The 21,755-nt window shown below is 44.6% G+C and overlaps 1 protein-coding gene across 2 annotated transcripts in view; it reads left to right on the top strand.

The window, feature by feature from the left end:
- Nucleotides 1–21,755, top strand: part of ttyh2 (tweety family member 2) — a 46,779-nt gene that overhangs the window by 17,247 nt on the left and 7,777 nt on the right. For both annotated transcript variants that reach the window (XM_034558696.1, XM_034558695.1), the window contains exons 3-8: nucleotides 548–659; nucleotides 8,995–9,215; nucleotides 12,819–12,914; nucleotides 17,916–17,988; nucleotides 21,368–21,437; nucleotides 21,522–21,577. In XM_034558696.1, the coding sequence (XP_034414587.1) occupies nucleotides 548–659; nucleotides 8,995–9,215; nucleotides 12,819–12,914; nucleotides 17,916–17,988; nucleotides 21,368–21,437; nucleotides 21,522–21,577 (628 nt within the window). The remainder of the gene's footprint in view (nucleotides 1–547; nucleotides 660–8,994; nucleotides 9,216–12,818; nucleotides 12,915–17,915; nucleotides 17,989–21,367; nucleotides 21,438–21,521; nucleotides 21,578–21,755) is intronic.

Raw genomic sequence — 21,755 nt, 5'->3', positions numbered from 1 at the left:
GCGGTAAACCATTCGTGTGTTTGCTGGTTTTCGGGTCACTAATCCTCATACAGCTCTGAAAGCAATGCACACAAAGTAAAGGAGGCACTCTTGGGAGTCGACACATGGCGGTGCAGCACACACACACACACACACGTTTAATGGAAGAAGCACCGACTCTGAAGGAATGAATCAAACGTGATCTCTCCAACAACCTTAATTGCATGTCTCCGAGATGCGCCCACAAGACGCACACACGCACAGGACAACTTTTCCAATCCACTGTCGTTCCTTCTGTTTGGATTACTGTGTTCGCCTCGACACATTTAATATGACGTCGTCTCCTTTTCAGGGCTTGTCCCAAAGTGCCTCATTACCTGTTCCGTTTCTTTCTCCTGTTTATGCAACAGTCAAAGTTGAAGGAGAAGTTGGATGATAAAGTGTGTGTGTGTGTGTGTGTGTGTGTGTGTGTGTGTGTGCCCCCCCCGTGTCCTTGTCTGTGTTATATCTCCATCTCCCCTCATTCATACATAAAAAGGCTTACCTCCATACCTTCTTCTCTTTGCAGCATCGCGGTGGGTGTGGGTTTCTACGGCAACAGTGAGACCAATGACGGCGTGTACCAGTTGACCTACTCCCTGTACAACGCCAATCACACGCTGGGCGGTGTGGATAGCCTGGTAGGTGAAACATTAGCGCCGTGCGATGAACATACGCATCATAATGTCGTCCCCCCCCCCCCCCCCCCCCCCCCCCCCCCCCCCCCCCCCCCCCCCCCCCCCCCCCCCCCCCCCCCCCCCCCCCCCCCCCCCCCCCCCCCCCCCCCCCCCCCCCCCCCCCCCCGCCTATTTTTTACTCGTCAAAAACAATCTGAAAGCAGATCAGTTTGCGCCGCGTCATATTTTCATGCACAGGAGGAAAAAGCCCAGAGGACTCAGTAGTAGCATGCCTTTTTGAAATGTTTTTATAGTCTTTTTATGGCTTTTTTTGTTTTTTTTGTTACCGCTTCAAATCGACAGCCTCAAACGCTCCTTCCTGCCCGACACACAGCTCTGACCCTGCTGGCTCCGCCTTCCCTCTACCCAGAAACAAAGCATCGCCCTGTGTCTTTCTTGTGTGCTCACTTTAGCTCAGTATGTGTGCGTGATCCTCTTTCTATTTTTATCTGCCTCACTTCCCGTCCCACAGGCGAACCAAATGCAGCTCGCTGTTTCACAAATTTAACACTAAAGACGAGACACGAAAGTCTAAACTCAAGCTAAAGCATTTTCAATGAAAAGCTGTCTGTGAAGTTACATGCCATATTAAAGATAGATACCATCAAAGTGAATTGAGAGTGGTAAAGATTAACTTATAAATATTGACTTCAACATTTTCCCTTAGAGAACCCCATAAACCCCTTTTTTGAGATAACAGGGCCAATGTATATGCCAAATAGAGCTGGTGGTATACATCATCTGGAAGTTGGGAACCAACAGATTGGAGCTCAGCAGTGTGTGCCAAGATGTTCTAGTCATAAATCAGAAAAGAAAAAATAATGAATTCCCTTTTGACATTTGAGGATTTATGCAAGAATCGCATTTTTCGGCGATTTTTGATCCGGATCACTTCTGTTCTGCAAACTGCCCCTTTTTTTTTGTGACCATACCTAAAGCCACACATCCTCTGAATTGCCCACTGTCTTTGGTTTGTGGCTGTGAAGTGTCACGGGGATGTGATTATCCTAGAGGTCGCAATAGGTCATCTTATACAGTGACGTCAAGTTTCAAAACAATGGTCTGACAATGTAAATGGAATATATGGAGACACATGGATACAAGTAGGCTCATTGGATCCATCCAGGCGTTCCAGTCATCCCACTTTATGCAATTCCAAGACTGTTTAGGGACCCCACTATGCAGTAATATTGAAAACCGTTTCCTATAATAGGCAAAAATAACACGGTTGCATGGTTCTGAGACTCAACTTGAGACTTGTACTGTACATGATGACTTGAGATGGTTAACATTTTTAGACCTGTTAAGAGTAACTTAATATTTGTACATACTAACTCGGGACTCGTACAGATTAATTTGAAACTGGTGCAGATTTAGCACTTGTACAGATTAACTTGAGCTTTAACACGAAGCAAACAGCACAACAGTGTCGGTGCACATCGGCCGTGCGTTGTCGCCTCGGCGACCTGTGACCTGCAGTGACCCTGAGCCGGTGTCGGCTCCGCCAGAGACCCCGGGTGACTCGCTTTCGAAGGGTGGGGATTACGTCTCCATCTGTGTTAATGGAGATTAATGTGGTGGTATGTGAACCACTTAGTGCGGTGACTCAGTGTGGACTCGGTAATAAACACTTTGCTGAGAGGGTGTAGTGCCCACAGCACTATGTCAGGACTTAGAGGATCAGATGATGAAGGGATCACAAGTAGTTTTTTTAGCTGCCTGGCTCTGATTTATGCACTTTATAAATAATTCAAACTGGAAACATGTAAGAACTCTGTGATTACTGATGTCGAAAGACCAGCAGAGCTGCCGGAGATCGTCACTCTGGATTAGTGTGCCTTTTTTGATTTACTCCACTTACCACGGAGGGACAGATGCTCCTCTTTGTCCCTTCTAGATTGCATGAGCCGTCCGCTCGGCGTCATCCTCTCTTTCTTGCAAAGGACTTCGCCTCGTTCGTTTCTCAAAGTCACATTAGCGAGCGGAGAGGAATCATTAACATGCAGCTCATCTGAAAGCTTGTCGGTGTGTCCCTCTGGGATGTGTGAACCCGTGCAAGCACATAATTGGACATGGTGGCCTTTTATTTTAGCAGCCTGTGCGCGTCAGTGTGCTCGCGTGAGTGTGTGTGTGTGTGTGCATGAGTGAGCTATAGACTGTTAAGGAGTCTCGCACTCGAGTTGGACAAAGAGCCCAGTGTGCCACACACAGTTCCCAGTCTCCCCACCCCCCACCTAATCAACCATGAGCCCCAGAGACAAAGCCGTTTGATGGGGAAGAACAAGGAGCAATGCTCGTCCGTCTAAGTCGGGATTGAAATGTGCATTGAAATCATTGACAATGAAGGCCTCGCTGCCCTCTGGCCCCACACAAATACCTTTTTTAGAGCCGTCTCCGAACTCACTTCTTTTTTTCGAAGTGAGTTCGCTTCTAAAGACGGTATATAAGAGAGGGAGGGGGAGGAAGTTAGACTCATTATCACTCTGCGCTTTCTTTTTCTCGGGCTGTCGGTCGAGACCTTGATTAGTTACGGTCTGGAATATATGCATATGGTGCGTTTGTGCACACGGGAACACACTGTCTCTCTTAGGGAGAATGTCAATTCGACGAAAACACTCTCATACCGAGAGAGGTGCAATTTGGAGCCGTTTAAAAATATCTAGAAAGTGGCCATAAATCTTTTATCAATGCCGTAATGGCACTGGCATTTGAAGCGTTTATCCACACCAATAATAACTCTATTGTTTGGAGATGGGTGTTGTGGGAGGTTTTGGCAGTGGACCGGTCCGATGTCTGGTTCAGTCCCTTTAGCGTTTGGCCGGAGCTCAAACACGGTTTGGACGTTGGCCCACGACATAAATACAACCATGCACATTGCTATGGCATTTTATTATAATACCAAATAATAAGGGTTCAAAAATGTCAAAGACCGAAAGTAGATACTGGATGATACTGTGTGTTTTTTTTTTTTTGAACCTGGGTTTTATCCAGGAAAAAAAAGAAGAAATGTTTTCTAAGAAATGGTTCCCCTCAAAGGAGTTCAATTATCTCGGGGTCTTGGTGTATTGGGCATGAGGGATGGGTGTGACATCCACCGACGGATCATTGCAGGGCAGTAAAACCAGATTTATGGGCACGGCGAGAGGTTAACTGGAGTCCATCTGTGGTTACTTACAGCAACGGTCTTTATTTACAGTTCGGCATCATATTTCTCCCGTCGCGTCACTGCCACAACACTTGGCTGGCTATATTGTACGCGGACAGGTTTCTGCCTGTCATACAGAGAGCGGGCCAGGGCATCCTCATCATCCTCATCATCCTCATCATCATCTCTTTTCTGTCTCACTATTTGTTCTGAAAAGAGAGAAATGCATTACAATTCAGGAGAAGAGACGCAATCTTTTTCTTAGTTGTTTAGGAAACAGAAAGTAGAATTAAACAGCTGCCATCCCGGGGTTCACATGTAAAGATGAACGCACTTCCAACTAGTCAGATACTGCTGCTTGTCAGTGGCTTGGTTAGGTTTAGGTAACACAAGTACTTGGTTAGGTTTAGGTAACACAAGCACTTGGTTAGGTTTAGGTAACACAAGTACTTGGTTAGGTTTAGGTAACACAAGCACTTGGTTAGGTTTAGGTAACACAAGCACTTGGTTAGGTTTAGGTAACACAAGCACTTGGTTAGGTTTAGGTAACACAAGTACTTGGTTAGGTTTAGGTAACACAAGCACTTGGTTAGGTTTAGGTAAAAACCCTTTAAAGTCTAAGCTAAGTATGTTTTATACATAAAGTAAGTGTTTGGTACGCAACATGTGTTAGTTAAGTGCGTACGTTGCGTAACAAAACTACGGTCACTGGTTGTGTGTCACTGCTCTCCTTTGGTTGTGTGTCACTGCTCTGGTCCGTGGTCTTAATTTAATGCCAGCGCGGCGTTTCATCAACAAACCCGACAGCCTCTTAAAACCTCTGCGGTCATCAAGTACCCGAGAGAGGAAAGAGAGCGATGAAGGGAAGAATATATTTTGAAAGAGATGTTCTGCTGAGCGGTGGAGGTTCGGTGTTCATCTTTTTCGCGGTGACCGAGCTGCTCGAGGCCCTCCGGAGTTCAGACCCATGTTCTATTTCACGCTCCTGCTCCCACATTCAATTTTAATCTAAGAAGAAAAAAAGTGTCTCTATACACTGCCGAGCAGAGACGAGGCGAGTTGGAGCAGGGAGGAAAAAAACAAGGTTTAATCCTTTTATCTTCACCTTTTTTGGTTTCACTTTTAACAAATGGGCAGGCAGATTTTGTCTTAATCTGGAACCGGTCTTCAGAGTATGAGTCACACCTTTCATGATACAACATTTCTGTCAAAGATGGACCCTCTTTTGCCATCCATCACGAACGTATCGTGATGGATGCATTTGAAATCATGATGTTGCTTCATTAAAGGACCAATGTGAGGCATGTTGGAGTATCCGTCAGCAGAAATGGAATATAATATTTATTAGTATGTTTTCATATGCGTATAATCACCTGAAATTAAGAATCATTGTGTTTTTGTTATCATAGAATGGGCCCTTCATATCTATATAAGGACCGGGTCCACGTCATTGAGTCCACCATGTTGGACACTTCCGTGTTTCTACAGAAGCCCAGAATGGACAAACCAAACGCTGGCTCTAGGAAGGCCCTCTCACCGTGGCTCTCCGATGAGCTTATAAGAGGAGGAGTGGGCGTCGCTCCTGTTCACTTTTCCAGAGCCACTGTGTAGCATTTCAATCGCAGCCCGACGCAACGGACTGTGAGCTTCGTTGAGGCATGGTGAAGAATCCAAAAGACCACGAGCGTAACCCACTGTAGGTGTAACTGGCAAAAAGCCGTAAACCAACCTCCACAATGCCGGGGAGGGATTATGATTATCTGCAAACCCATCTCTCATATCCGTGGACTACTGTATTGCCTTTGTAAAGGGAACAAGTTAAGTATTACACGGGTTATAAAGAAACAAAAGGTTTAATGTCATGTAAACAATTTGATATTTTTGTCAAATGAAGATTTTCATCTTCCTCCTGTTCCTAACGCATCTAAAAATCGTATTGGTCTTGTTTGTGTAATCCTCAGATATGTTTGTAGGGCTTTTATACGTGAACTATTTATGTCACGTGATTACAACGTGTGTAAACTAAGCTTTAGGCTCAAGTGACACTTTAATTATTATAAAGTAACGCTGTGCAAGAACGTAGTTCTTTGAAATGACGTATTAAGCCCATATGAAAGAATTACCAAGTTTTTCAATGAGACGAGGAGAAGGATGTGAGACCAGCTGACCACACCAGCCACCCTGCTTAATTTAAGGTCTTGTAAATAAGTGCAGGCTCATGTATACAAAAACCTTTCAGTAAAACCAGTTTACTCCCTTTTTTTCCCCTCAAGCTCAAATCTACATTTGATATTTGGCTCATGTGCATTTTGTTTTCCAGCCCGAGGCCACTTGTCGTTTGTCGCATCTTCATCCTTTTTTTTCTTTTTCAAATGTTTTTCTTCATTCGGGGGTTCACCCTGTGGCGTGTGTGTGGAAAACGAAGATCCCGCAGCTCAAATAGCGTCGCGGGCAAAACGCACTGCGCCGTGTTTGTTTTGAAAGATGTGAGGAAGAGAACGCGTCTCCGTTGCCCTCAAAAACATCCGAGCGAGATAAAGGCTGAGGCGACTGGGAACCGGGGAATCGTATCTTCTTGATCGCCGTGGATCACTTACACGGTGAGGATCAGACCAAGACCAAGGAGAGATTAGCTGGATTGGCTGTCTCCCCGGGCGTCGGAGATAAGACTCTCACACAACACAGGAGCAGATACACGCCTTCATTTCTCATCTGCGATTTCAGTCTGAGGAGGAAGCGATATCAATGAATGATCAGATAACAAACGACGGAGCACCACAGGCCTGTGAATGGCTCTTGTTTTGTAATTTAAGATAGCCAAAGGGAGTGTTGGATCTTTGTGTGTATAACTCGGGCTTGGGCGTTCACGTCTATGCAACCAATGTGTTTGTGATTATATTGTTTACGAGAGCACAGCGTTCTTCTGGAGATCTAGCCGCTTAATTTGAGCTCCAGATGCAAAAGTGTGCACGGGATTGATGCATTTAACTTTTATGTACAAGGTTTCATGGGAGCATGACCCCCCCCCCCCCCCCCCCCCCCCGAGGCCCCGCTAGAGGGTTTAAATGCGTGCATTTTTTTTTTCACATCGCAATATATATCACAGACATAAACATATTGTCATTTATTTTTTATTTTTTTTACAATATGGTGCAGCCCTAATCGCAGGGTAGGAAATTCAAATATTTTTTCGGGGGCAATTTTTGCCCCCCACTGACTGAAATCCAGGGGCATTTATAAAATAAAATTGGGGGCACATTTTCTAAATATTACTGTTGTTGAGTCACGGAATGCCATTTTTATGATGTTTTCAGGCGAGAAGTTAGTTAGATCATTCAAATCTGTGGTCAGGTTTGTCAAGATTCAGCCAACTTAAAAATATGCTCCGACGATTTCGGAGATTTGAGGTCCGGCTCGGGTGACCGCGCCCCGACTGGCACGTCATTTCTGTCTCTACGTGGTCGCGTTAACACTTCTCCTCGGCTCTCGGTAGACGTCTCCATCTTGGAACAAGCGTCTGCATGATTGCGCCCCTCTGACGCAACACAGATGCAATGCCTTTGTTCAATAGGGGATTATACACATAAACGATGACCAGCGGTTCGCCGCGTGGGTTAAAAATAATTATTTCACGGAGACGCCAAAAAGAGCAACAGACACATTAAGACATGCAGCCCCCGCATTTAGAGGCTCCGAGGCTTTTAGTGTAACAATGCTGTGGTCTTGTGAAGAGATTAACAAGCACACAGACAAAAGACACACACACACACTAATGTCACTAACATCTTGATGGAATCACATTGACTTTAGTGCACACATTCATGGTCTCCAGAGAGTGTATGCTCATGAATGATGTTGAACATCCTGCACACTGTTCCCAAGAGGATACATTTGATGATCCTGTCATTTTTAATCTATTAGTTGTCCAAAGCTTTGGTTTAATTCTAAATAGCATTCCCATCAACCTCCACTGTACTTTAGTGTGCATTCTCACAACTTAACTGAGATGGTTTTCTATTACTCGCTTGAAAATCAGCGTGATTGCATCGTCACTTTGAGCGTGTTAGCATGCGGATGTCAGCATGAAGCTCAAGGCACAACTGTGCAGGGCTCGCTAGAGAGGCGGTGGACTCTCGGTCTTGTTTGCAGCCGTCTAACGTGGGTCGCACTCGGAATGCCAACCCGACTAATTACTTCCACCCGACCTCCCCTCGCAGCAACAATATGAGTTTGCTCTCCTGTGAATGCCAAGTACCCAGAGCTGAATGGAAGCATTATTACCCTTTTTAATTATCAAATAGCGGGATGTCTCTGTGAATGCCATTTCCCCGTAAACAAGTCCTCCCTTCAAGCAGAGTACAGAGTCATTAAAGCCAAGGAAACGGTAGGGTCTGTACGAGATGTTCACTCCCTGCAGACAATGTGGTTTTTGCATCACTCTGTACAAAAACAAAATCCGATGCGTACAAATAAAACAAATCAATCCGTATGAATTTTGTTTGCCTTCGAGAGGATCACACTTTCTCTCGGGGTGGGGGGTGGGGGGGGTGGGGGGGGGGGAGAATGGATCAGTTGGGAGATGATTACACGGCTTGAATAGCGAGTGAGGTCTCACTTTGGAGAAGAAAAAAAACATCAGCAATACAAATCTCCAGCTCCAGCAAACCTGCTATTTGCCCTCTGTGCTCTCTAGTTTTTGGCCGCTTTCCGAGCTGAACTGTTGACTTAAAACGGACCTCTTCCCCGACACCCACACTCAGCCCCCCCCCCCACCCCCTCCGTCTCGCTCTGCTGCACAAACCAGCCTAGTGTTCAGGATAATCTCACCTTTGGCCACTCTTTTTTTTTTTTTCTTTTTTTTTCTGGGAAACATTTCTCAGGCAGAAAAGCTGACTAAAGTCCGTCAATGCATTATTATTTTAGTAGAAAATGTGGAGGATATGATTGTATCCTCAAGCTGGCATGTTTTTGTACTTAGTGTTCCCGGCATGGTGCTCAATCACCACTCGCCTGTATCATTAATCAATGCAGTACATTATTACGCCTCATGAATAGTTCAGCTCATCAGCTCTCGCGCTTGATGCTCCACTTCCAGCGGCAGTGCTGATTGTACCATCCATCTCTTTGCTTCCTCTTTCCTCTTCCGCCCTGCAGGTGACTGGAACCATGGGCAGCATGAAGAGCGGCCTGCACGAGCACCTCGCCAGGCTGGACGAGATCTTCGCCACGCGGGGCGACTACGTGCAGACCCTGCAGTTCATGCAGCAGATGGCCGACAACGTGATCAAACAGCTGCTGGGCCTGCCCGACTGGGAGGAGGCGAAGGTGGACCTGGCATCCATCGCCGATCAAACGGCCAACGTGGAGTACTACAGGTGAGGAACCGAGAAACTACACCCGTCGGGCTTGTACGGTGCAGGGTGGTCAGCAGCTCAGGTCACTCGCATCGCCAGTGAGGCCACAGACGTGCTGGTTTTGTGAAGAGATTATCATCTAAAAAGGAGCACATCCAGATGTCAGAGGGAAATGTTGTTCTCCGCTGCCGTGATTATATTTCAAGGGTCAAAAAGTCACAAATCAGCTGGGAAACATTTCTTAGGCAGAAAAGCTGACTAAAGTGCGTCAATACATTATTATTTTAGTAGAAAATGTGGAGGATATGAGTGTGCATCCAGATGTCAGAGGGAAATATTGTTCTCCGCTGCCGTGATTATATTTCAAGGGTCAAAAAGTCATAAATCAGCAGAGAACTGATGTGTGTGTGTTCAGAGCAAACGTGAAGCTAATTGCAAATTATGTAATACACAGAAATGTATGATCGTTTGTAAATGACACAAATGAAAGTAAGATACAGATATATTTCCTCCTTAGAGATGCAAGCTTATAACATCTTGTCTCTTTTATGCTGCCAGTGGAACGTGCAGTTGAATAGATAATTCATGTGTGGGTAGTTGCATACTTTATGATCTTAATACATCACATGATATTTAGTGGATGGGAGGAAACTTGCGCCTGTGTATGATCCATTTAGGTGAATGCGAAGTCCCGAGCAGAGGCGGTGCTGTGGGGCGTTTTTAAAAGTATGTAATTATTAGCAATGTTTGCATCAGCGCTGCAGACCCAGAATGAACGACTACTATATGTTAAGAACTATTACCCTCAATCTAGGCTCATTGGAGACAAACTCACACTCTTATCTTGAAGCACAAGTCCTTGTGTAGTAGGCCTGATGGTCTTCATGTTGAGTCTGCAGAAACAGACCGGCTGGTGCGTTTGTATTGATCTGCAACGTGACTCCGATAATTCAATATCCGATATAGCTCCAGACGAGCCGAGAGCAGACAGCCAGACACTGGAAAGCTGTCAGTGGACTCGTTATCTCGCCCCGACGCGTAGCTGTGGTCGGCGTCTGTGTGCGTCTGTGTTTTGCATGTTTTTATTGATTTGACTCGTCAAAGTTGCCCGTCGATCTTCAAAGTTCTCGTCCTGGAATCTTTTGTTTACTCGTCAAACTCGCTCTAAGTGTTTGTCACGTTACTTGACTGAGAAACGGGGAAATAAAAAGAGACTCTTTTCTATTTTTATTCATTCTTTAATCTAATTTTCGCTCTGTTTTTTTGACTCAGGTAATTCAAGACGGGGGTTGTCAACCTTTTGTAACTTAAGGCACACTTTTAAATGTTAAAAGAAATGTTGAGGACGTTAGCATGACAAAAAAAACCTTGTGCAGCACTCTGGTCCTTATGCTACCTGTCATTTTTTTAAACATAAGTAACAAAAATATTTGTAATTTGTGTTTCTTTCAAAAATGTTGTTTAAAAAAGAAATAATCCAAGACACTGTTCCTTTTTTAAGTTATTTCTAGCATTTTATATCTCCTGGATAAAGTTGTTTACTTATGTCTTATTCATTATTAATTTATAAGTAATTATTCAGTTAATTCCAAACCAAACTGAATACAAGTCAATGTCCAGTTGCAGAGCTATTTCTGTTTCATTTTTGACAAACTTAAAGATTTTCTAAACAAGGTGTAGCTTTAATTAAGCCTTACACGCTACAGCGCAACACATTTTGCTTCTCTTTCCATCGAGCAGTAGCTTAGCCCTCGTAATGTGTTGTGCAGCACAGTAGAACCAATTATACCTGGAAAATTAAATCCTTATATAACTCGCTCAAGAATATACCATTACATTGATTATGAAATTAAGCATTTGTGAAAACAAAACCTTTAAAAAACTGGATTTTTGTGTTTTCAGTGAAACACTGTGATTTTACGAGCTCCTTAATGTCCCCTCTGTGAGTGCGGGCCCTGGGTCAGTTGGCCCCCTGCTGTCCCATTAAAACCCCCACTATTGATAGACTGTGACCTCTGACCTCTCTGTGGGGTAACGTTGAATACAATGTCATTTCTATTATCTTTATCAACCTTTCAAACGGAAGCTGGCACACATTTGCTTCTTGATATGCAACACAATTTCTTGAAGACTTACTTTTCTATGACGCATGAATCCAACCCCCGTGTCCCCACGCGTCTCTACTCTAGTTTGACTCTTAATTGGATTAAGTTGACGCAGACAAACACGGTGGCGGTGGCGCCCGAGAGCCTCCGCGTGCTCGTTGATGTCCCGGCGTCTCGTGCTGTACCCTGCCATGAGGGGGGGAAAGGATGAAAGCGAGGATGAAATATCAAGTAGGTGGTGGCGAGGGAGAGGCATGCAGGGGAGAGAAAAATGGGGGCTGAGAGGGAGATTAAAGAGTGTGAAAAAGGAGGAGGACAGAGGGGTGCATGAGTGATGCGGGAGACATGGGATGGCATGCAGTCGCTTGATGGAAACACAGACGTGCAGGAAATAAAAGAAAAGAAGACGGGTTGATGGAAAAAGATATTAAGACCCACACTGATGGAGATGAAATGAGAGGAAGTGACTTTAATCAGATGTATCGAATGATACATTTGAGTGAAAAGGTGATCTATAACTGCCCCTCCTCCCCCCTCCCCATTTGTTTCACAGCATAAAACATTCACCCATATGGATTTGAGTCCATCCATTATTCACCATCTGGACCGGCTTTCTGTGTGTCCGGTCACAGACTGACCACTGCTCACATAACAGATGGGTACGCTGAGGCAGGCAATGCTGGACAGGAGTACACCCTCAAGCATCAACACACACACACACACACACACACACACACACCTCAGATGACAGCATGTGTCTTTTGAGGTGAAAATAAGAGGGACTCTATCATGTTTGTATGAAGAGCGCTGGAGGTGAGGCGCTGTTCATTCCACGTAAAATTCTTAGTAAATTTAAAGAACGACCCCTTTGGATGATGTTTACATTTGACAAATGATTTAACCTCAGGTCTCACAATGTAGCATCAAGCACGTCGTCCTGAACTTATTGTAATGTAGTCATAAATAGCTGAGCTTTTTAAAATGTAAACTCTAGTTGGCTCATAATTAGCTTAATTAGCTTATAACCGATCCTTGGGTTTGTGTAACGCAGGGTTACTATTATATGTAGTAAGCTAATTAGCTTCTAATGTGAACAAACTAGCATCATGCAGTGATTTTGTAATATCGTTAGCAGTTAGCTTAAAGTACGTTCCATGGCTTTAACTAAAGCCTAGGTTACTATGATACATGCTAGTTAGCGGGGCATGCTAATAAACAGACAACACACTGTTTGTTCTATTTTATTTTTTTTACCTGATTTTGGTTTTGTAAAGACGCCAAAAAAATGCCCCTCAGCATGTTCCATGATTACATTACTTGACAAACGTGTTGTCGTTGTTGTCAAGGTGTGACTGGAGGAGAAGTTCACTTATCTGGCGCACAGTGATAGGGAATGATGGCAAAACCTACACCAATAAAACTCAGGTTACATGACACCGAACTTTAACGAAAACCCCCTCTTTTTCTGCCTTCACCAGCCGCGGTTTGATTTCCTGTGTCTGTCTCTCTCTCTCTGCAGGTGGCTCACCTACCTGCTGCTCCTCATCCTGGACCTGATCATCTGCCTGCTGGCCTGTCTGGGGCTGGCCAAGCAGTCACGCTGGCTGCTCACCACGTGAGTCTAATGCGCTCTGTAAACACTCAGCTATTTATTTATTTTTTTATGAACAAAAGAAAAGAGGCAATGCTTTTGGTTTGATGTGAGATTTTTCTAAAAGGCAGAGCGCGAAGAGGCCGGGGCAGGACATACGAGAGAAGGAGTGGGTTGGGAGATTCGCTGACTTCAGTAAATCTCAGCTAACTGGGAAACATTCATTTAGTTCAGAGTCACATTTGCAGCTGCAGCAGATTCCACTTATCCAGATGTTACAACGTCATCCAGTTACTCCTAGATGTCAATTTTTGTGGCAAGTAAAAACACGATCTCATCCACATCTTCTTATCCTGATGATCTGCACGCAAATCTTTTTTTTTTTTTTTTTTTTCAAACAGGGAAAAAACAAAATATGATACCCTTTGAACAAACAATAAGATGAATACGTATGAGTTGGTGTAGACAGAGGAAGCCGGAGGCGGGAGTTTTCTTCCCTTCTCGTGGGAAATCGCATGTGAACGAGGCCGCGAAAAGCACACTGGATCGCGTCGCTGTGCAAACACTGCCCCCGCGAGCCCGGCCGTCCCGTTGCCAGCGGTAGCTTGAACTCGCTCGCTCGCGTTGCCGTGTCAATTCCTCTGCTCCACAAATAGGATTTGAGAGCTGTGGAGACATGGGAGCGAAGCCATTTGAGGTTATCGTTAATATGACTTCCTGTCGATTGTTGTTCCAGTTTTTACGCGTGACCGACTTTAAATGGCTTCCAACATGAATTTACGTTCGACAATGGACGCAGCGTACTGTGACCCTCGCATGGCACGTCATTACATATTTATCGCTCTATTTTTAAGCCTTTTTTTCCCCCCCTAGATTCATATTTTATTGGTTTTACCTTTTAATGAGTGACAAGAAAAAAGAAGAAGAAAAAAAGCACACGCAGGGTTGATTAAAACATAACCAGACATAATATAAGAACAATTTAAATTAATATTATTGCTGTTGTTAATACACTGCAATGTCCTCAAGATAGAAAAACAGTCATTTAATGAATATAGTTTGTCTTTTTTTTTTTTTTTTTTTTGCAGAAAGCGGCAGGAAGCTCTGAAAATAAAATTTCAATGAAAACAGGATGTCGATATGACAGAATCATAAATACCACTCTCCTACACATCATAATACACATTACGCTGAAAGCGGTTTTTAAACCGTACTGTATGTACGGTATATTTATATCACATCCTCTGCTTTCATTTAATCTCCTTAAAGTATCTATAACTTAATTGTATCCACTGGAATGTGATTTTCTTGCTGTAAAGGAGCTTTGAAATCCACCCGGGCGTCCATTCATCCAGCCAAGCGTCACTCTGTCTCTGGCAATCAGTCAGTTCAGGGTGTGAGCCGCACTAAACTCGCCCTACTAAGCACAAACCCGTCTCCTCCCCCCCCCCCCCCCCCCCCCCCCCCATACTTCACTCTCCCAACCCCTCTGCACACACAAGATGAGTCAGTGTCAAGAGTGTCTGCCCTCCAGAGGCAACGCTCTCTTCCAGCGGAGTGGAAGTGGTCGGGAGCAGATTACACTCGAGGGGCCGGGCGACTCTTCCTGGTGCTTCTAACGGGGGCTCACTCTGCGTTAGCGTGACACACAGTAACAGCTCAGAGGAGAAGATACTCCCACGCGTGAGGGAGTATACCTGGAGAACATAACGCAGCATCCATTAGGGCGAAGGGGACTTTAAAGATGTCACGGTGTAAATACAGCGCGAGCCCATTTCCAAGCTTAATGTCGTAGATTTGCAAGATTGAGCGTGCACAAGAAAACAAACTGATGACAGAAATCATTTCAGCGAGGACGCACACCGAGACAAATTTGTCACGTGGAATAAACAAAGCGGATGATTTGTGCGCGCCGGAGTTATAATGAAACGCAATTCGCAGCACTCGTAAGAAAGGAGAAGGAAAGAAAAACAGGATTAACTCCCCGAAAGGGAGCGAATGGTAATATAAGTTGTGTAACGTGATATACAGTTGTACACGGGGAGTTTAGGTAATCTCAAATGTCCAAAGCATGGGCGGGTTGTGAGACAACGGGGCCTCTGGGCACAGACCACCAACTCTACAGACTTTATAGTGGTTTGACTTTCTGTGGAGTAATTTTGCATCTCTCTATAGTTTTGATTTGTAGTCATTTTGCATCCGTCTGTAGTTTTGTCTTGTCGACCTTTTTAGTTTCTTTTTCCTCCTAATTTTCATTCTCTTTGTAGTCATTTTATGTTTCTCAAAGGTCATTTTGAAGCTCTTCCTGGTTGGTATGTGTCTCTTTGAGTGACTTTCTTTGAGTGATTTGTGATTTAAAGTGACACATATATAATGGTGGTTTATGATGCTGAATAGAGACCTGACTTCCTTGTATAGACTGGACACTAAACGCCGGCCACGACCGTGGCAGGTGGCATGTCAAGTGATCAGTTCAGAAGAAACATGGACTTTCCACACTGATTTAACTCAGAGTGACTTGACCTCATCCTCGGCGAGTGCACTTCCTAACGTCATCCGGCCCGCTCATTTGCTACTGTGAATTTTTAACTCGATGTGCTTTGAGCCCGGTTTACACCCGGATTCCTGTTATTGTGTGTCAGCGAGAGCCCCTTTGCCCACCGGAGCACAGCGGGCGATACCGTGTTGGATTCTGTCGACGCGGAGGAGGCAATCGGAGGGCATTTCTCCTTTTTTTTTTTTTTGCCCTCACAGCCAGTCATAGTTGCTCAAAGAAGCTTGCGCACGGCCACACACACACTTCAACCATAAACTGGCAAATAGTTCCCAACCCTTTTGACCTTTGACCTTTTTTAAAACAGCTCAAACAAAGAGTTTTTTTTTTTCCCCTGTTCAGGTTGTTTTATTTTAAAGAATTTGATATTTCATCTGGAAAAAAACAAACAAGTTTGTTCAACAGACATTTTTTCCTGGTCATCATTGTGACGCCTCAGATTTATCTGGGAGAGCACGGACATATTTGATCCGGTTTGGGTGAACCACTGCGATAGACGCATGCAAACAAACAAGTATAAGACACACAAAACGAGTGTAAACAGGCACAGATTATTGCGGCGAACCACTCAAGACGGCTGAGCAACCGTTGTGCATCTGTCCCGCTTCTCGATTTATGAATGAAGATAAGGACGCCTTGCTCTCCTTTCCCGTCTATTCCCTTTTTATTAAGTGTCAGGGGGAGGGAGATAGACCACGAGAGGGGAAAAACGAGTAAAGGGGGAGAAAAGATAGGGGTGAGGGAATAGAGAGAGTAAATAAATGAGGGACGGGGGCGATAAAACAAGAGTGAAAACAGAGTAAAATCGATGGCGGGAGCTCGGTAGCTTCTCAATGCGATGAATTGGATTAGCCCGAGTGGGTTCCGGACATGCAGAGTTAAATTATATTTAATTACAGGTGACATGCCGAACAGGGGGAATATCTGGTGAAATCAACGGGAGTTTATTGGATTATGTCACACAACAAAAAGCTCACAGAGGACCAGTGTTCACCTTTTTAATGGGTATTGATCTTCCTCCGTGCGGTTTTATACACAAAGACGGACCCGTCAACGCTCACCCAATCCCTCCCATCTCTGCCCCATCACTGTCTCACGTCTCTGATGTCATTTTTCAGGGTATACTGTGAGATCAAAACCGCATTTTTATATTCATCCCTCGAGGGGAAACAGCGAATTGACCCCCACGAAAAGGAAATGTGTGACCTCTGACCTCCTCCGTCGACGACGATGAGATCACCACTCCCGGTCCTCGTGGGCTCACGCCGCTTCCTTTCAATAACAGAAAGCGTTATGAAAATAGCTCCAGTCGCGTCACTGCACTCCCCCGTGGACGCCGATAACGACAGGAACAAAATTCCCCTTTTTGTGTCGAGATTGTCCACACGTTAGTCATCTGTACTACAACGTGTTCATTCTTCCTCAGGTCTTTGAACAGATTCCTTTTGTACAAACGATTTTAAGAGAACTTTTTTCTCGTATTTAGGATTTTATCTTCCAGACCTCTCACAGGAATCATGTGCACCTCTGCTGTTATCCAAAACCTAAAGTTTTCACAAATGCATCGCATAGTTCAGTACTTTGAAGCAATTCTGGGTCGGAAAAACCCACGTGCGGTGTAGTCAAGTCGATATTATGAATTACAGGCTAATATAATTTAAAAATGTATTGACGCCGCCTCACAATATATTACCATTCATTTAAATTGGCTATTGATGCTTTTGTATCCCACTGCACTATCGCCATGACGATCTTAAAGGATTTGACTCGTATTCGGCCTCGCAAGACGGTTTTCATATCGTACCATTTTGTCTTTATCTCCGTGACAGTACGGCCCTCGGGTGACACGCCATATGTTGTCATTTGTTACTATTTCTTGGCTTTAGCCGGTCCCCCTATTTCTGTGGAAAATAATGTCATGTAACTTTATGGATCTCTGGAAGCGGGACTTCAATTCAAGATGCGTAGCCTTATATAGTATTTGTGAGGTGGTACTTATGCTGATTTTAAGAACGTGCGCTCATTTACGCGCAGCAGGCGTTCCTGTTCACGCTGGTCCTTTACCAGACCTTTTAAATCTTAAAAAAACTAAAACGCTGTCTGCCCAATATCAACAAAATGCAGCTAAAACCAGCTAAAATGACTTTGCTGCTTTTTGGTTTGTGGAGCCAAATGGAGCTAAAAGAGGGTGGACTCAGACCTGCATATGAAATAAAAAGATGTTGTGATTGAAGCTTGTTTATGCTGCCACCGAGTGGCCAACAAAACCCAGCTAGTGCAGCTTTAAATGACAAACATGAAGTACTTTTATAATAACTTGATTTAAGAAAGAAATACTGCCCCTCCACCAAAACAAATTAACATCCTTACTTTATTTGGATAATCGACTTCATGTAAAATGCATTCAGCAATTTGTAATATTTTCTTCTGCCGAGTTGCATTGTGACCATTGTTGCTTTGTGTCCCTGCAGGATGATGGTGTTTGGGGTGCTGACGCTGGTCCTGAGCTGGACCTCTCTGGGAGCCGACCTGGCCACTGCTGTGGTGAGCTGCTTCGCCCCCCCCCCCTCCCCGTACCCCCTCATATGAACTGGTCCGCCATCAATTCTTGTCGTGGCCAACAGTGATGATGAATTGCTTTAACGACACGCACACCGCACTTGAAAAAATGTATTTTTGTGTGTGGAGGAGGGATGATCACATACGCCGCTGCACATGTACCCGCACGTGCATATGGATCCCTGATCCCAAATATGGATTGGCTTCTTTTTTTTTTGCGTTATCAATGCAGTGTCATCGGAAAAAAAAAGAAGCCCGATCTTCTTCTGAACTCGTGTCTGAGGTTCGTCTTTCTGTCCCATCGTACGCTTTTTGATCTCCGCTTTCAAACTGGCACGCTGCCGGAAACGGGCCGACAAAAGAACGAAAAAAAATCCCAATCGCAACCCTTTTGTCGGCATCGTTATAAACAAGCCCGAACAACCCGATTCATCGTCGAGGATCACGACGACAGGAATCCAATTGCAGCTTTTTAAAAAGCCTATCATGCCGAAGAGGTGAATAATTTCACTGTTTTTTTTTTTTTTTTTGCTGCATTATCGTGACTACGACCTAGAGGGCAAGAGTTAAGAGGGATATGCAAAGAACAGTGAGATGAATTTGATTTGTTTGACTCGCCTGCCTCAGGCAAGTGTGCTATTTTTCCCAGGTTTGTTGTTTGATGCCGTGTTTTGACTCGAGGCGAATTTAAGTCGGAGATAATGAGCATCGGGTGGAGCGCAGCGGGCGGAGGAGGCGCGAGCAGTCGACAACAAATTAGTCTCTGGCTTTATCTTCCTTTTTGCATTCGTCTCCTTTCCAAGTCTCCACCCTCCGTGGTCAATGTTTTCCTGGTCGATAGTTGAAATCTTGGTGACCAGTGCTGTGGAGCCAAGGCAGTCCCAACATCCTGCAAGCATGCATTGTTTAAGACAGAACTACCAAAATCAAAAGGGTTCGTTCTCTGGGTAATATGAACATTCACGGCAATAACATGGCAATCCAGCCATTAGTTACCTACGATAAAAAAAAATGGCCCTTTAAGAAGCAGGAGAGCATCCATTAGAGTGCTGCAGGAATGAGTCCCATGACCTCATTTCAAAGTCAATTTCGGATGTTTTTTTTGTGCCTGAAATAAGGCCTGTGGTTAACGCAAGCGGAAGACATTTTAACATTTTGAAGGTTTTACATTACGAGACTACAAAAAAAGCCCTCCTTCTCGGCCTCGCGCTCTGTGGTGCAGTTTATAGACTAACGTTAATTTGCGAGGATTATTTTACTGAACAAACCGTGTACATCACGTTTGTTCGCCACGGACCTTATTTTATGCAATAGTCCCAAATCCAATGGAAAACTCCCATTTGGCTTTTTTGACAAGTGAACCAGTGCGACGTTAACTTCTGGGGTTGGCCTCCAAAAAATGCAGCCCCGTATTATTATTTTCAACTTAATTTGGCCACGAGATGAATGTGAACAAATAGGAAGGATTGCAGTAGAGCGGAAAGGTCAGATGAACATCTACAGCCACCTTTTTACCAGACCAAAATGTTTGCCGAGCCGAAATTGACCCAGCTTTACAGAAAATCTGTCTGAGGGCCATCATAAAATAATTGGAAATGATCGTTGTACCATCAAATATCCGAGCCACACAGTTCAATTTCAAGCTAGCGAGATATTTGACTAGTTGTGGATGGAGGTCATCTCTCGGCGTGCGTCACAAACTTGCGACCTTCACGTCGGCCTGTTACGTAACCGGTCTGTAACGGTGGGCTGAAATTCCACTCTTTTTATGCTTTGAGAGCAAACACCTCAGTTTGAAAAAAAAAAAGGCCTCATAATTGCTCCGGCGTCGATACAAACGGCCGTGAAAAAAAAGCAATTACATGAGCGATCTGCAGCGGCTCCATCAGACGTTGTGTCTGTGTGTGAATAAAGGTGTGTGTCGCGTGTCTTCTATATTTTTTGAGTTAATGTGAGGGGGGCAGGCCTGTGTGTGTGTTCATTTGTCTAGGTAGTGTGTGTGTGTGTGTGTGTGTGTGTGTGTGTGTGTGTGTGTGTGTGTGTGTGTGTGTGTGTGTGTGTGTGTGTGTGTGTGTGTGTGTGTGTGTGTGTGTGTGTGTATTCTGCTCTGTGACTCAGCACACTCTGCACTGCTCTGAATACAAATTACACTTTTTTTGCCGTATACATAATACTCTGCTGTCAATTGTTTAATAATTTAAATGTGGGAAACCGTCCAAGGGGATGTTTTCAAAAACAGCTTTTTAGTCCGACCTATAGTCTAAATAGTCTCACAGATATTCCATTTAAAACAATTAAAAAAAAAGAAAAGTAGCAAATCCTCACATTGCATCCAGTTAATTAATTGTTAATTATTTTGCCAATGCAATAATTGATTTAGCCTACGAACTAAGATTTTGCTTTAGTTTAATCTCAAATGTCTTATGACTTGTATGACTATTTCCAGATTTTTTCATTAATGGTTATTCCGGTTCTGAAAGGTGAAGCCGGCGCAGCAGTTCCTTAAACCTGTATTCTCTCTAGAGGCCAGCAGGGGGCGACTCCTCTGGTTGACAAAAGTCGTCACATCGCATGGAAGTCAGTGAGAGGACGACTCTACTTGGTCTCCATCGCTAGTTTCAAGTAATCTTCAACACAGCACGAGTAAAATAGATGATAGAGCAGGATATGCTTTAGGGCGGGGCTACCTTGTGATTGACAGGCCGCTACCATCGTAAACGGCGTCTCAATGTCACTTCGTACAAGTCTCAAACGGTCTACGGGATGAATTCAGACCGTTTGACGCAATCTCCGGGGCTGCAGACCGTAGCCAACACTGGAGGTCATCAGTCCATCCCTAAAGTGAATTGAACTGGTTTTAATGGTGTCGGACCGCTGAGGGGGAAACTGGTGTGTGAGCCGCAGTGGCCACTTAGCCCTCAAATGGATCAATGCACAAGGCATAATGCATCCACTATTTCTGACAAACCAGCTTGAGTTTGCCAAGGATCTCTGCTTTCTGTATCCCCCCTCCCCACCCTCCCCCCCAGTTCGGAGGAGACCTCCGTTCCTCACTTTTGTAATATTTCACCGACGGCGGGGATGTTCTCGTTAGCACCGCGCGGCGGAGCGAAAGTGCTCGTGAGTGACAGAATTGAAAAGTATTCCTGTCTCCGCCTGTTAAAGTGGATTATAAGAGCAGCGTGTCTTTCTTTTATATTCCCGATGCGAATGTCAAAAAAAAGACTTTAACGAACTAATAATGCCAGGTAGAGTATCTGGCACTCTGATTCATCTCTCCTCTGAAAAGTTCTGCATGAATTTCTATTTTCAACCTTCCTTTCATTCTTTTAAGCCGTTTTTTTAAATGTATTATTTATTTCAGGGCACAAGTGATTTCTGCGTGTCTCCTGACAAGTTCCTCCTGAGCAAGACAAAGGGCGTCATCGGCTCGGGTGAGTTTCACGTTGCGTTAATGGAGTTGTGACGACGAGAGCGTAACGCTGAACTGACTGATGATTTTTTGCGTTTTTCCACAGATATTGTTCATTACTACCTTTACTGCAACCAGACCCTCTCCAACCCCTTCCAGCAGGTAGGACACAGGAGGCGCCTCCTGAATGGTGGCGGAGATGAGGTCGAGTCAGGGTTTGGGGTGGGGGGTCACCAGGGGTCACCAGGGGTCACCGGGGGTCATAACACGGCTACATTTGGCTTGATTTAGTGGAAAGATTTGACATTTTTTGGAGGCTGTTAGCGAGGCCAGTATCTGA

This window comes from Cyclopterus lumpus, chromosome 19, assembly GCF_009769545.1.
Source record: "Cyclopterus lumpus isolate fCycLum1 chromosome 19, fCycLum1.pri, whole genome shotgun sequence".
Taxonomy (NCBI): Eukaryota; Metazoa; Chordata; class Actinopteri; order Perciformes; family Cyclopteridae; genus Cyclopterus; species Cyclopterus lumpus.
Note: the sequence above shows the minus strand (reverse complement) of the source record. Positions and strands in the feature narration are given on the sequence as shown.